This window comes from Carassius gibelio, chromosome A7, assembly GCF_023724105.1.
Source record: "Carassius gibelio isolate Cgi1373 ecotype wild population from Czech Republic chromosome A7, carGib1.2-hapl.c, whole genome shotgun sequence".
Classification (NCBI taxonomy): Eukaryota; Metazoa; Chordata; class Actinopteri; order Cypriniformes; family Cyprinidae; genus Carassius; species Carassius gibelio.
The window spans coordinates 4,366,052-4,381,653 of NC_068377.1; the positions used below are offsets into that span (position 1 = coordinate 4,366,052).

Below are 15,602 nucleotides of genomic sequence, written 5' to 3' on the forward strand. Positions count from 1 at the left end.
GGGAAAATATGTTGTTAAAAGTTATGAAATGGTCCCCAAACTAAAGTGCGACAGAAAAATTAAGTATGGCATCTAACAAACCGATTTGTTCTCAGAGCTTCTGCTGGTCATGTACAGTCGCTGTCCATGGTGCTGAAAACCCCTAACCTAAAAAGTTGTTCTGTTGGTATAAATTAATGTATTAAGTTTGATGGCACATGTTTTTATTATTATTATTTATTTATTTTTGATAACATAGATGTTATCTGCAACGTGGGAGCCGATAAGAAATGAGACTTGCAGATCCATATGCAAGCATTTATTGGACTGAGACATGGTCATAACAGGCATGGGTCAAACTCTGGCAAACAGGTATATAAAGGGCACGAAAAAAGAATAATCCTAGGGCAAGCATGGGTCTTCGTTGAGCGAACAATATCCAGAGGGCTAAGTAAGAAGGGTAATCCAGTATCCAGAGCAAAAAGGTTGAAAACTAGGGCTGGTAATTTGACGCGTTAATTAGATTAATTAAGTATGGAGACAAATAACGTGTTAAAATTATTAATGCATTTAACGCACTTGCCCCGTCCCAGACCTATGTGGATCATCTGCCTTTTCATAAAGTCGATTGGTGACTAATGTGAGGCAGGGCAACAACTTACTGTGTGATGAAGCTTAGAAAATGTCCCTAAAATTCAAGATATGGGGCAAAACGCCTGTTTGAGATTGTATCTCATATTTACATCACATAGTTGTAGGCTAAGTGCAAGATCACACGAGTGCAAATGTGATACTCATCTTATAGAACAGTTCATTAAGAAGTTAATATTGTGTTATTTTTAGACACAATGTTGTCTGTTCTGCTCAATTTTGCCAACCAAAATATAAAGACAAATCAGAACCTTTCATTCCCCGAGCAACCCACAGTGGCATTTCATTTCTTAATCCACGTTTTGAATGAATTTGGTGAACCATTTGGCATGTTGAACCATTGCCCATAGTCGTGACTCCTGTTGGATTTGAAGTGGCGCTGCACAGATCGATCGGTGTATGATATCATCAAAGTACAACGAGAGCGATTCTAAAGCACAAGGAGTCGTCTGCTCTCTAAGATCTTGCGGTACTTTGTCTAACAGCGATCGGTCTGATGGTGATGACCCGCTTCAAGTTAAACAAGCCTAATTATTCAGGAACCATTTACTTCACTCCTGAATGAATCAGCCATTTGAACGAATCAAATGAATGAATAAATGACTCGATGATTTAATCATTAAGACATTTACCACCACCTACAGGCAGTTTATTATTTAGAGTATCATTTCATAAAATAAAAAAAAATTCAATATTTTCATAGTGGTAATAATAATACAATTAAGAAAATTAATTAAAGTTATAGTTCACCCAACCAAAAATGACAATTCTGTCATCATTTACTCACATGGTACAAAAGAGTATATTTGTAGGTATATATGTAATAAATTTTATCAAACAAAATATTTCTTGTTTAACCTACTTATAGTAATCTCTGTTTGATCTTTTCAGAGTAATTTCTCAAAATTTTATGTACGATTAATTCGATTAATTAAATCACCACATCATGGAATTAATTAGATACAGATATTTAATCGCTTACCAGCCCTAGTCAAAACACGAGAAACAGCAAGGCTAGAAAAGACTAAAATATGAAAACTAGAAACTGAAACAAGATTATGAAAGCAAACACGGAATGGCTTGGTATCGCAGCTATCGCTAGGAGAGGGAAAATACAGAACAGTACTCAGCAGTGTGTGAGAGGAAGTCCAATGTTTATAAAGCGTGTCGGATGATTGTGTGTGTGTGATTGGTCTCAGGTGCATTGTGTGATACTTTTTGAAGGATATTAAATGTTTGCTTCTCAGATATTTTTCAACCCTTCTTCTTTTCACCTTTGTATCGGTAAAAGTTACAAAAATGTTCTGAAGTCTTTTATAAATCTCCACTGATCTCATACAGACGGTGACTGAGAGATGAGAGAAGTTGAAAGCGAGCGGGGGGAGAGAGGTGCCTCTGTCTGCTTTCATTCTGTTTTGCAGGGACCTTGAGATCATTTCAGCACACTGAGCTCGCTAAAGTGGCCATTGCCACGCTGAGAAAATTGGCCTTTGATGACGCTTCTTTGTGTTGAATTGGCACAGGGTTGCAGGGTTCGTGGATGAACGGAGGAGTGGGTGGAAGAGAAGGCTGATTTGAGCTTATCCGTGTATGTGTCTATCTGACTGTGTTTAGAGGTGAGCTGAACTCTCCAGCTGCTTCAGATGAAGCTTGATGTGTTTGTACACATTGAAAAAAGCTTGTGATGGAGCTTTATATGACGTCTTCTGACATTTTTATCACCTTTGAGAAAAACTAAAATGTTTTCATCAAATAAACCATTTATTGGCCGTGACCCAACAATTGGTCTGCTATGGGAAATTGGTGATAACTAACCATATGAGCATGCATAGTATATGGAATAAATAAATAGAAAAATAGAAATCGAAAGAACTGATGTAAAAGAGGTACCTATATATGTAATATAAATGCATGAATAGATTAAATGCATAAATAAATAAAATACATACATAAATAATAATATAAATACAAAACCAACCATGATAATTATACTAATTATTATTTTAGACTATATATATATATATATATATATATATATATATATATATATATATATATATATATATAATTTTCATAATTCACAGTTAAGGCTATGTGTAGTGCCACAATCAATCACTAATTAAATCAACTTTTTCCAAATAAACACAAGTCAAGCTGCGATACCAAACAGGACCACAGAGAGAAGCCAAAGACCACTAAACCTCCTGCCTTTACCTGACTGGATTCATTCAGAATCACTAAACTTCTTACCATAGACACATAACACAGCCAACCAGCGTCCATTCTAAAACATTCTTGATTTTAAGCCAAATAAACAATAAAAATAATAATGTACTGGCATCTGAACGTGAGTCACTATTCTCTCCACAATCTCTGATGAACATTATCAGGAAGGCTATTCCAGAGTTTGGGAGCCAAATGCATACCTCGTTTAGTGGACTTTGCTATCGTAGGAACTACCAAAAATCCAGCGTTTTGTGACCTTAGGGAGCATGATGGATTGTAGTGTGGTAGAAGACTAGTTAGGTACGCAGGAGCTAAACCGTTTAGGGCCTTATAGGTAAGTAATAATAATTTGTAACTGATACGGAAATTATTGGTCATCCAATCGTTTACATTTTTAACACACTCTGTTAGCTTAGATAATTTAGAAGTTTAATCTGGTCTTGTTGAGGTATATTATTGAGAATCATCAGCATAACAGTAGAAACTAATTCCGTATTTTCTAATAATATTACCAAGGGGCAACCTGTATATTGAAAATAGAAGGGGACCTAGGACAGATCCTTGTGGCACGCCATATTTTACTGGTGATAAATGAGATGACTCCACATTTAAATAAACAAAATGGTAGCCATCAGACAGGTAGGATCTAAACCATCTTAGAGCCTGACCTTGAATACCTGTATAGTTTTGTAATCGATCTGAGTATGTCATGATCTTTGGTGTCGAACGCAGCACTGAGATAAAGTAAAGCTAGCAATGATATGTAGGCTTTATCTGACGCAAGAACCAAGTCATTTGTAATTTTAACAAGTACAGTTTCTGTGCTATAGTGGGTCCTGAATCCTGACTGAAATTCTTCATACAGATCTTTTTTTTTTTTTTGCAGGAAGGAGTACAAATGAGCAGACACAACTTTTTCAAAAAATTTTGACATAAATTGAAGATTTGAAATGGGCCTATAATTTGACAGTTCACTAGGATCTACGTAGTTGTGGTTTCTTAATTAGAGGCTTAATAACTGCCAGCTTGAATGGTTTTGGAACGTGACCTAAAGATACCGGCGAATTAATAATATTGAGAAGTGGTTCTTGGGATACAGGTAACAACTCTTTCAATAATTTAGTGGCTACAGGATCTAATAAACATGTTGTTGATTTAGATGCAGTGATATGTTTATTTAGCTTTTCCTGTCCTATAGTTGTAAACAGGGACGTAGCTAGGGTTAGAGGGGCCCCGGTGCAGGTTGTACCACTGGGCCTTGTTTGAAATTGTTTAATTTGTATGTTCGTTCTATTTATTTATTTGTGCTATTGACACAATGTTTATTTCCAGGTACAGAAACTGAATAATTAAACGTAAAATAGTACTGCATGTAAACATTACACAATCAAACCAAAATTTATTCAGACACTTTCAACATTTCTTACATTATCAGTTTATTTGTATAGTTTAGAAATTGGTAATAAAATATGACAAGAACTCAGAGTTAAACTGTCAGATTCAAATTCATCTTAATAATGTCAGCTAACTTTGATAGAAAGATATGTAATGGATAACAATCAACCAAAACTTCAGACATGTTATTATGAAAATATTTACACAACTATTAGTACTTTTTGAACAATTACCAAGCAATGCTTAATTTTGTTCAGTCTGTGGTGTAAAAAGGTTGCATTAGCAATTAAAAAATGTTTTTCATCAGTTTCACTGGTAGTCTACAGTATGATTAATGTTTGGGTATAGTATGTCACAGTTCACTTTATTTTGCTATAATTGCTTACATGAATTAGTGTCCTGCTCCACAATAACCATTCATTTAAAGCAAAAAGTCTACTGAACCTTTGTGTCCTTGTCGATACATGGGCAGGGGTCCTGACATGATGATCATCGCCACAAGCATAGTGTTGCGCACTGTCTCGATCAGGCTCCTGAAGTCCCTCTTCAATTTCTCCATTTGCGGCAGCATTGTGTTGTTAACCCCGGCATGAAGCATGACCACTCTGGGTTTCTCATCAGCCTTCAGGATCGCAGGTATCTGTGCAGAAACATCGAGAACACGAGCAACAGGGAAACAGTGAGTGTGCACTTTACCTTTTACCTGGCATGGACATGTTAGACGATGGAGTCTCCGATGAACACAGCATCACCTCCCGTCCCGAGCGAAGCGTTTCCGGGTGGAGATCTGGAAGACTGGAGGGCTGTGGATGCACCAAGGATCCATGGTGTCTCGGCGCTGGAGTGAAGGACATCTGGGAAGATTGCATCCTGGGTGCAATGGGCCTGTGCAGAGAAACACAAGGACTAGAAGTGGTAAGTCTGTTAGCAGCACACTTTATACTTACCCCGGACTTGTGAGCATCAGCTGGGAGGTTTCCAGCATGGCTCCCCTATCTCAGTTTGGCCTGCCTCACCTTTAGGTAACGAATCTGCTTCTCCACATCCTACAGCTCGAGCTGCATTCAGAACTTGTCCTCACCGACACTCAAAGGTCCGACAGTGGAAATGAAGCATTGGCCCTGTCAGCTCCAGACAGTGGAAAAGCGACAAAACCTGCGGTAGACAGACTCCATTTGCATTCATTCACGTGATTTGTCGAGATGAGAGGTGACCCCTCCTGGTTCTGTGATTTACAGTATATACGGCAACATGGGCGCTTTGATGGTGATATTTTCACTGCAAACCAAACAAAGGAGAAAAATGACAGGTAGGCAGTAAAGAGCGCTTTCATTATGTGAGTCAGAGATGATGCTGTAAAGCTTACATGAGAGGATATTATATTTTGCATTGCATGCTATTTGTACTTTTTCAATAAGACACAGATTTACCTTAGTAGACATAGATCCGCCATTAAAGCAAGTAACAGTGAGTAAAGCAATGGTAATGTGTGTGAATAGATTATTAGCAATGCAAGCGGGATTAGCAGCAACCACGCTGGCGATGCTAACGCGCTATAAGCTAAATAGCACTCGGGAAATCAAAACAAAACTAGTGATAACAAGGCGCTCTGATTGTTTTTGTTGTAGAATACGATAGAGGATATATTCACACATTATAGAAAAAAATGAAGGTGTATAAATCAGATTTTTAAGAAAAAAAATGGTTGATAAAAAATAACGTGATGGAGCTCAAACTCAACACACACGGCAGCTACAAACAGAAAATGACGCTCATATGTGTTTATCACTGTTTTTCTATTGTGTTATATGTGTATGCCATTTGATCTTAAATTGATTGAGTGGTTATGCATTTTTGTGATTACAAATAAATGGAGCAGTGCGATCTCATTTTATGTGAAATAATTAAATTAGTTGGATTTAGCATCACTCATGCGCATTTCTGACACAAAGCAGGAGATTTTTTTTAAACTTTATAAGGATGAAACTTCTGTTAAGTTCATTTTGCAATAGCTTTCATTCATTTTCTCATCGCTGGTGAAATGATGTTGTGTGCCGGTCACTTTAGAAAGGTTTGTTAAGGGCGGGCTTTTAGAGTAGTGCTGGTCCGACAGTGGAAATGAAGCATTGGCCCTGTCAGCTCCAGACAGTGGAAAAGCGACAAAACCTGCGGTAGACAGACTCCATTTGCATTCATTCACGTGGTTTGTCGAGATGAGAGGTGACCCCTCCTGGTTCTGTGATTTACAGTATATACTGTTATTTCACCAGACAATGACGCTTTGACTCTGAGTACCGGCAAAACATTTCAGAAGTGCCAGTATGCACAAAAAAAAAAAAATCCAGTAAGCTAAATACTAAAATACGGAATATCTTTACATCATCTGAAAGCTGAATAAATACGTTTTCTATTGATCTATTGCTTGTTAGGATCTGGAATCTGAGGGTGCAAAAAAATCTAAATACTGAGAAAATCGCCTTTAAAGTTGTCCAAATTAAGTTCTTAGTATATTACTAATAAAACACATTTATGTTTTGTGTTGATATATTTATGGTATGAAATTTTCAAAATATCTTCATGAAACATGATCTTTAAATTAATATCCTAATGATTTTTGGCATAAAAAGAAAAACGATAATCTATAATTTTGACCCATTCAAAGTTTTTTTGGCTATTGCTACAAATATACCCCAGCGACTTAAGACTGTGGTTCATGGTCACACACACACACACACACACACACACACACACACACACACACACACACATACATACATACATATATATATATATATATATATATATATATATATATATATATTCCAAAGTATGTGAAATTGAAAGTACTTTATAGAAATGGAAATGAGTAATGTTTGAGCGATTCAAATGTCCTTTTGTCAGAAATTAGCTGTCATCTGTCAGCTGCAAGAATGAGAAGGAAACAGCTTGAACTGGCATCAATTTTGCACAATTTGCACACCCACACATTCATGGGCAATCATTTCTGCCTTTTGCTAATCAGTAGCTTTAAGAAGAGAGACTTGCCAGTGGAAAATCGCATTCTAATGTGTCTCATAATGCACTAGAGGCATTGTTCTTGATGCTCAAGAGACTTTCTTTCTGTTCTTTACCCCCCAGTTTGAGATTCAGTGGAAGTTGACTTCCATTCCAACTTCACTTCTGAGAAAGCCCCATGTTTCACTGTTTCCTCCCAGATTCATGATTAAGTGGACTCAAAAGCCCTATTCGGACAGGACTGGTTTTACAGGGGGTCGTTAGAGAAATATAGATAGCATTTACCACACCAATATACCACGCATGTTTTATTAAGATCAAATTGTTGTTTACATACCGAAAACTAAAAAAAAAAAAAAGATTAATATGTTTTTCTGAAGAAGTTACTTCAGTTTAGCAGCAGCCCACCAATTTTCTAGTCTCCATGCTGGTTCTTTGATAGAGCTTTTTTTTTCTATTTCTAACAGGAGAAGTATCGGTTTAAATTAAGGGTGTGTGCCACTGAAAACTGCTGGTTTGAAGTAGACATATTATTATGCATTAATCTCTGTCATTTTAATGAGCGCCGGCTTTGCTTGCTCCAGCATGATTGGTGCACTTGAATTAAAAACATCCAGCGAACAGAAGTCAGAGTCGCTCGGTCGCTCTCGGGCAGCAACAGTGCTCAGTTCACACTGTGCCCTTTTCCCCTCCTCCTCCTGGTTTTGCTGCTCCCTCCCGCCTCTTCCTCATTTCCTGTGAAGAAGTATCTGTTGAAAGAGAGGGGGCACGGCAGCGGAGCATACGACGAGAACGCAGGGAGCTTAATTAAACTGCTGTTCAACTGTGCCAAAGTGGAGCGGCTCGGAGGCATTGGTTGAGATCAGAATCAAAACTGGTGAGACGGCTGGAGACATCCTTGAGATCTTTGTGTCTGCGAGTGAAGAATAAAGCTGGACTTCAACTGCACTTGAGGAGAGCCACAGTTGTTCCAGGACAACTCTGAAACCGCTTGTGAAGCACTAAGATAGAGGGCGAGAGGGCAACATGGGCGCTTTGATGGTGATATTTTCTCTGCAAACCAAACAAAGGAGAAAAATGACAGGTAGGCAGTAAAGAGCGCTTTCATTATGTGAGTCAGAGATGATGCTGTAAATGATGCAGGAGAGGATATTACATTTTGCATTGCATGCTATTTGTACTTGTTCAATAAGACACAGATTTACCTTAAAGTCTGGTATAGAATAAGAAGTAGTGAAGTAGTGATTTTTGGATCTGTCTCAAATCAAGCTAAGGAACATGATCATCAGGTTTTGCACACACTTGTGGAGTTTAATTGTGGCATTAAATTATTACTAAATAATACGACTTTTTTTTTTTTACTCAATTTATTATGCTGATAATATTATATTAAAATAAATGTATACAGTTAAAATGTTGCAGTTTAGTTTGGGGAATGATCCTAGTTATTATCTAACTATTAACTATGACTTTCGCCCTCAATAAACTCCTTATTTGATGCTTATTAATAGTTAGTAAGGTAGTTGTTAAGTTTAGTCGATTAAGGGATCTAAAATATGGTCAGGCAGAATAAAGCATTAATATGCGCTTTATAAGCACTAATAAACAGCTAATATGCTAGTAATATGCATGCAAATAAGCAACTAGTTAATAGTGAGTGTTGGTCCCTAAACTAAAGTGCTACCAGTCTTAAATGTTCTAGAATAAATTTTCACTCGGAAATTGCTAGTTAATTTAATAATTAATTTCAAAGAAACTGCAAGTAACACATTACATTAAACGTCATTTTGAAGTAGGAAGACTTTTGAATTTGAGTATTTTCTTGTAAAATATACTTAATCTTTGTTTTATAACTTTGAAAGATGTGCTGTCAAATGTCTTATGAATATGTAGCTAACAAATGTATCCATTTTGCCTTTATTTCAAATATCTATTTTAATATGATGTACGTTGTCTTCCTCCGGCGGGTGTTTTTTGTCTTTCGTCTTGAGGAGCGAGTACACCACCACACAGCAATGATGCATGGTTTTCTGCTTTATTGTTGTGTGGCCAAAGAGCTCCAAAGGGAGAGTTTCTCAGAAGTGCTCTACCAGGGGCTTTTACCAAGAAATACAGAGGATTCCTTGTGGGGAAGAGAGGTTGTGAATAATCAGATGAAGATTTCTGCAGTATAAACTGAAAAATATGTTTTACTTTGAAATGTTTTTCTCTCAGATATTGCTTGTAAATTCAACAAAGAAATGCAAAACAGCACTTTAAATTGAACATTACATTTTGAAGTAGAAAGGCTGAAAAGATATTTTCTTGCAAAACATACTCCTTTTTATTTATTTATGTAGAAAAACAAATTACTTTTTTCTGCAAAAAAAAAAAAAAAGACTATATTCTTTCATTTTTTGAACATATAAAATCACCTTCAAACTTCAATCTCTAAAGGGATGATCTCCAGTATTAACCATTAGTGATGTGGGGCCTGATTTTATAGGAGCTCGTTATTGAATATCTGCCAGGCCATCAAGCTTTGAAATTAAATCTCATTCACCTTCCACATAAATCTGACGGCACACACTCCTTCATGCACTTTGCTCTCATTTCAGTGGAGTTTAGGACTGTATGCAGTGATTTTGTCTTTTATTGTTTTCAAATCTGAGGCACTGCAATCGTTTGTCCTCTTTACACACACTGTCTGTCTCCTGTCTGTAGCTGTCTTATATCTGGATCATGCCTGTAATGATTAAGATTACTCGTTCGTACATTTGCATAATGCAGAATACATTACATACATTACATAAAGTCGAAAAGGGGGTGAAAATAGCTGGTATCCCAGAAAAGTTTCTAAAACGTACACCGTCCTGATTATTCACTGCATCACTGAGTTAATGGGGCAGAGCTTTGGTTTTGTTTAATATCCCAAACCTGAAACTGCATGTGTGGCTTAAAGTGATCCTGATCCAGATGTGTGCTGGAAACTTATTTGTATCTGTGTAACTGTAATACCTCATCATCATAGACATCTATCTATCTATCTATCTATCTATATATATATATATATATATATATATATATATATATATATATATATATATATATATATATATATATATATATATATAGTATATCAGTTTTTTTTTTTTTTTTTTAATGTACTGTAGGAATGCTGAAAAAATTCTTTTAAATGTACATATTTGCCACACCTTCAGTTTATGGAGCTTAATGTTGAATTAACAACAATGTAAAATTTGTTTGTCTTTTTTAGTAATGGAATCAACAGAAAAAAATTTAGTAAAATAAAAAGACTATTAATTGGAATGCAATTATTCAAAAAAAAAAATACAATTCCAGTCCTGTTTAATTATTATTATTATTATTATTATTATTATTATTATTATTATTTATTTTATTTTATTTTTGTAGATTGTAGATTGTGCAGACTTTGTTATTGGGTTTTTTTTTTTTTTTTCTTTACTGGCAATTTCTAAGTGAAAATTCTTTCTACACCATTTGTATTGTAAAATAGATCACAGCATAATCAATTAAATTAAATTAAATTAAATTAAATTAAATTAAATTAAATTAAATTAAATTAAATTAAATTAAATTAAATTAAATTAAATTAAATTACATTTTAAACTACATTTTAAATTACATTTTTAATCAAATATTTTATTTGGATGTCAAGGTAAAATTCTGGAACGCTGTTCTGATTATTTGCTGAAACTGCAAATAAATATCCAACATTGAAAACTGGGCTGTTGTTTTTCCTGACCGGAAAGGTGACTTTCAGCTGAAGTTTTCCATTCTATCCCATCAGATTTCAACATAAGTCTCAACAGGACAATATCTAGTTTAACCTAAGAGTGGTGATGAAAAATGTTCATAATTGATCGTTATATAGTGTAGTTACAGCATTCAACTGATGATTGTGTTTTTTTTTTTTTTTTTTTTTTTTTTTTTAAAGAAGACTACTGCTTAGATAAGCAAGTTCTCATCTCTCCAGCTTTGGGATATGAAGGTTGAGGAACTTTACAACGGCTATATCTATAGAGAAAGTTATATTTAGTGTCTCATTCCCAACCTATATTTTATGGATGGTTTGTGGAACAGGTTGGGAATAAAATGAATGGGCAGCCCAGGTCCTTCTCCCAGGCAATATATCATAAAGAAGACAGTTTTGTGCATTGTAAGCAGAAATCAGAGGAACCCAGATTCCCACACTGGGAGCGCAGCGGTCTGTTTGGACTAAGTTTATCTGAACTGCGTGTAGCTTGTTATTGTGGAGACATTCTGCTGCTAGAGGAGAATGCTGGATGATTTATTACACTAACAACAAAATACTAAAAGGTACCACAGTATTACCATGCTTTTGGTACCATGGCATTGTCTTTATACTGCAGTGATCTAAAGCGACATATACAGTGTACTAGAAAGTTACAGGCAGGCAAGTTTGATCAAGGTTGGAGCTAAACTCTGCAGGAAAGTGGATCTTGAGCGCCAGAGTTGAGAACCTCTGACATATACTGTTAACTCTTTCCCTGCCACTAATGGAATTTTCCATATTTCTGTGTGTTCTCTGTTATGGTATTCATCCTCTGATAATGAACTGAATGTCTGGATCAAACACAGGCAAAGAAGAAGCAGAAACAAACGATTGCATACAAAAGTAGATGCATAGCTAAAAAAAAAAAATGAAATGCAATGCAATCAAACATTAAACAGCATAAATCAGAACAGCATATTTTACCGAGAAAAGTAGAACTTTAGCTTTGAAGGTGTTGATGGAAGTGATCGATCTGTTTTGATCATCATTTTGAATCCGATCCAGAGTCACTGACAAAAATGCAGTTTTATCAGCTTTTTGGTCAAAATGTTGCTTTTTTATGAAAATTGCTCACATTTAAAAATTAAAATTAAAAAATTGCTTGTTATATTTTAGTAGATGTTTCACCAGTACCTCCTAAAAGAGTGAAAGACTTTTTTTCTCCATGAAAATTATATCCAATCCGTGTTATGACGTCATTGCGAGTGATTAGTCACTCTTACAACACTGCATTTAAAACCAGAGCAAACCATTCAATCATTTAGAATAGAGCAGCATTAAACGAACCATGCTCCTCTGAAACCTTAAAAGCCTATAAACTTTATTGTTGCATAATTGTTGCATGCTGATTCTTTGAGTCCAAACCGGTGATGAAATATCCTTATCGGCCTTTCTTTTTCATCTGCTCGTTTCACCATTTTGTTTGAAATAATACGGCAGTGTTCCCCTGTGACATTTTCCAGAGCGAAGTTTTAATATTTCAGTCTGTTGCATTTCAGAAGGGCTTTTGTGTGCACTTCTATGAGAGTGACTCATGAACATGAAGAAAAGAGCGTGTGTCGAGTGTGTGTGTGTCCACTTGTGAGTATTTCAGATGGTCATAAGTGTGCATCCAGGGGGCTTTGATGATTGTGCCTGCTTGCTTTCAGAAACATTGAACAGAAGGCTTTCCAGCCACTCCAGCTCCACACTAATGCTTGCCATTCATTTAGCAGCCTGTCGGTCCGCCGTCACAAGAGCTTCTATTTAACCAGCGCTGCTCTGACAAAAGCATCCATCCCTCTACATGAGAGGAAATATACTTGTGCTTTTGAAGTGCACTAAGAGCACAGAGTCCTTCTTCATCCAGGAGAACTCGTGTGTTTTGTGTGTGATGACACATGGCAGAAGGATCCTGTCTCAGCGTTGTCAGGAGACACTAGCTGTTCTCTCAGTGTGTTTGCTAATTGATTTTGTTTTTCTAGTTGTCTGCAGGAGAGTGAGTATGATGTGCTTCTGGCTCCACTTCAGTCCTGGCCCTTCTGGTGTTTACACTTATAAACAGGGCAAACAGAACAGACACGACTCCGTGCCCACCGCCAGGAGAGCAGCTGTCACTAGGAGCTATGCATGACTCTCTATACCCACGCAGCCAAACGTTTTGCCAAGGGTCAAATTAACATGTTGCAGGCTATGATGACCAGTGGAAAAGATGCAATAACATCCTGTTTACAACCACACCCAATCCATCAAGACAATACTGAAAGGGATAGATCAGCCAAAAATGTTAATTCTCTCATAATTTATTCTAACCCAATCTCATGAAGGTTGATTTCAAATAGCATGATTTCGGTTTCTATTGGGCGAGCTACTTATACACAGAAATCGACTTTGGCATGCATATGATACACAGTGGTTAGATTTGTGGAGTGTAGGTGCGTAATATGCCAAATTGCGTATCATATGCACGCAAGAACTGTATACTGAATGCACACCAAAGTCCATTTCTGCATAAAAATAGCACACCAAATACAAACAGAAAATCATCCTATTGGTATGAATTTTCATGAAACTGGGCTCTTTATTCACCTTCATGTTGTTCCAAACCTTTACGACTTTCCTTCTTCTGTGGAACATATTTTACAAAATATTTTTAAAAATGTTGCTTTTCTGTTTTGTTTTGCACGTGTGTGTTAATGTGTTTTAGTTTTTTGTTTCGTTGTTTTTCAGTTTTATTTTTGTTTTGTGTGTGTGTTATTTTTTGTTTTGTTGTGTTGTTTTTCAGTTGTTTGTTTAGAATTTTGTTTTAGTTGGGTTGTGTTTTGATTTTGTTCCTGTTTGTACTGTGCTCTTTTTGTTTTGTTTTGGTTTGTTTTTAGTTCTGTTGTGTGTTGTTTTTTCTGTTTTGTATGTTTTTAGTTTTTCTGTTTTGTTTTTCATTTTTGTTGTGTCCCATGTTGTTGTCTGTTTTTCTTTTGTTTCTGTTAGGGTTCGATTTTTTGGGTTTAGTTGTGGTGTTCTGTTTTGTTGTTGTTTTTCTATTTTGTTTAGTTTTTTGTGTTCTGCTGTGCTCTTTTGTGTTGATTTTTGTGTTGTGTATTGTTTTGTGCTGTTATTTTACATTTTTGTCTTGTTCTTTGTCAATGTCTTGTTCTGCGTTGGTGTTATGTTTTGTTTTGTGGGGAAGTCGTGGTCTAATGGTTAGAAAGAAATCATAGTACAATTTTTATAGTAACAAAACTGACTAAAACTGTGCCATAGAGAAACTATATTATACTATACTTTAAAGTACTGTACATTGGAAATTTGAATGCTGTTATGTAGTAGTACATGAATGTGGTATTTATTTTGTACTATATTAACACATTTTTTTTTCTTTTTTTTTTTTTAATGGTGAAGTTTCCTTCCATTAGCTTCATACCTTCACAAAGACCAAGCCTTTGATAGGTCAGGTGCAGACCATTAAGAGATCATTGGTCATACTGAACAGGTGCTGCCTTAATTTAACAACACAGAGGAGAAAGTCTTGCTCCATGTCCTAACCAGGCATGATGTGACAAGTTTGCAATGACACACAATTTATCTTCCACACTGAATATTAAACTGCGGCGCGATGCGACACTATTACAGCCAATCAGAAGTTCACATTCTGTATGTACGGTTATGTGGAGCAGGATTCTGGACCGATGAGATTTACAGTGGACGCCAGCCCATGGCACGGAAATAGAAACCACTTAAAACCGGCATGCTGTTTGTCACAATTAGGGCTGGTTTGTACAAATTATCAGCTTACATGAACAAGAAATAAATAAAAATCTGTGATAATTTCAAAAATAAAATTAAAACAAACAAGCATGTATCAGAATAAGGCTATCTATTTGCATTCACACGAGCAGCTCCGTTTCATCTCGGAGACGGGTTCTGTCTTTGCGCTTGCCAAATTCTGCACAACTGGCTCTTAAAGGGAATGGAAGACGAGACTCTGATTGGTTTATTGCATGTTACACCCTAAAAACACCCATTACGGGACAACCCGTTTAGACCATGTGCCCGGGTGCGCCAACCGTTTTTCCGTCATTAAATAGCAAAAGTGGATTTTTGACACGCCCTGAGTGCATCTGCGCCGTGTGCTTTACACTTTGTGTTTAGATCGTTAAAATAGGGCCCTTCAACTTAATTTTTTTTTTTTTACCTAAACCAATTTTAGCCAAAAAAAAAATGTTTTCGCTAAAACAAATAGTTTTAGGTTTAGATTAGTCAACAATGAAAACACTGATTTTATTAATTAATTAATGTACAGTAAACTGTAACAAAGCATCCATTGCACAGCATTGCAGTTCAGTAAGTGAGTCAGAGTAATTGAGAAAAAGCTCTAAACGATTAATTAACTATTTCAGTATTTGTGATTCACTAAAAGAAACAGCTAATAAGTGTCTTTCTTTTGGAAATCAAACTTCAGTCATCTTTACGCTTTTGATTCACTAAAAAAAATAAAATAATAAAAAAAAAATGTCACAAGAGTCCTTCACTCATGAACTGG

At 36.0% G+C, this 15,602-nt stretch overlaps 1 protein-coding gene across 4 annotated transcripts in view; it reads left to right on the forward strand.

Annotated features, from left to right (window-relative positions):
- LOC128016469 (Kv channel-interacting protein 4-like) overlaps positions 1 to 15,602 on the forward strand; it is a 186,425-nt gene that overhangs the window by 96,417 nt on the left and 74,406 nt on the right. The window contains exon 1 of one of the 4 annotated variants that reach the window (XM_052600994.1): positions 7,957 to 8,350. The exons of the other annotated variants lie outside the window; for them this stretch is intronic. Within the exon in view, the coding sequence (XP_052456954.1) occupies positions 8,293 to 8,350 (58 nt within the window). The 5' untranslated portion in view covers positions 7,957 to 8,292. Of the gene's footprint in view, positions 1 to 7,956; positions 8,351 to 15,602 lie in introns of those variants that run through there. 4 annotated transcript variants of the gene reach the window in all.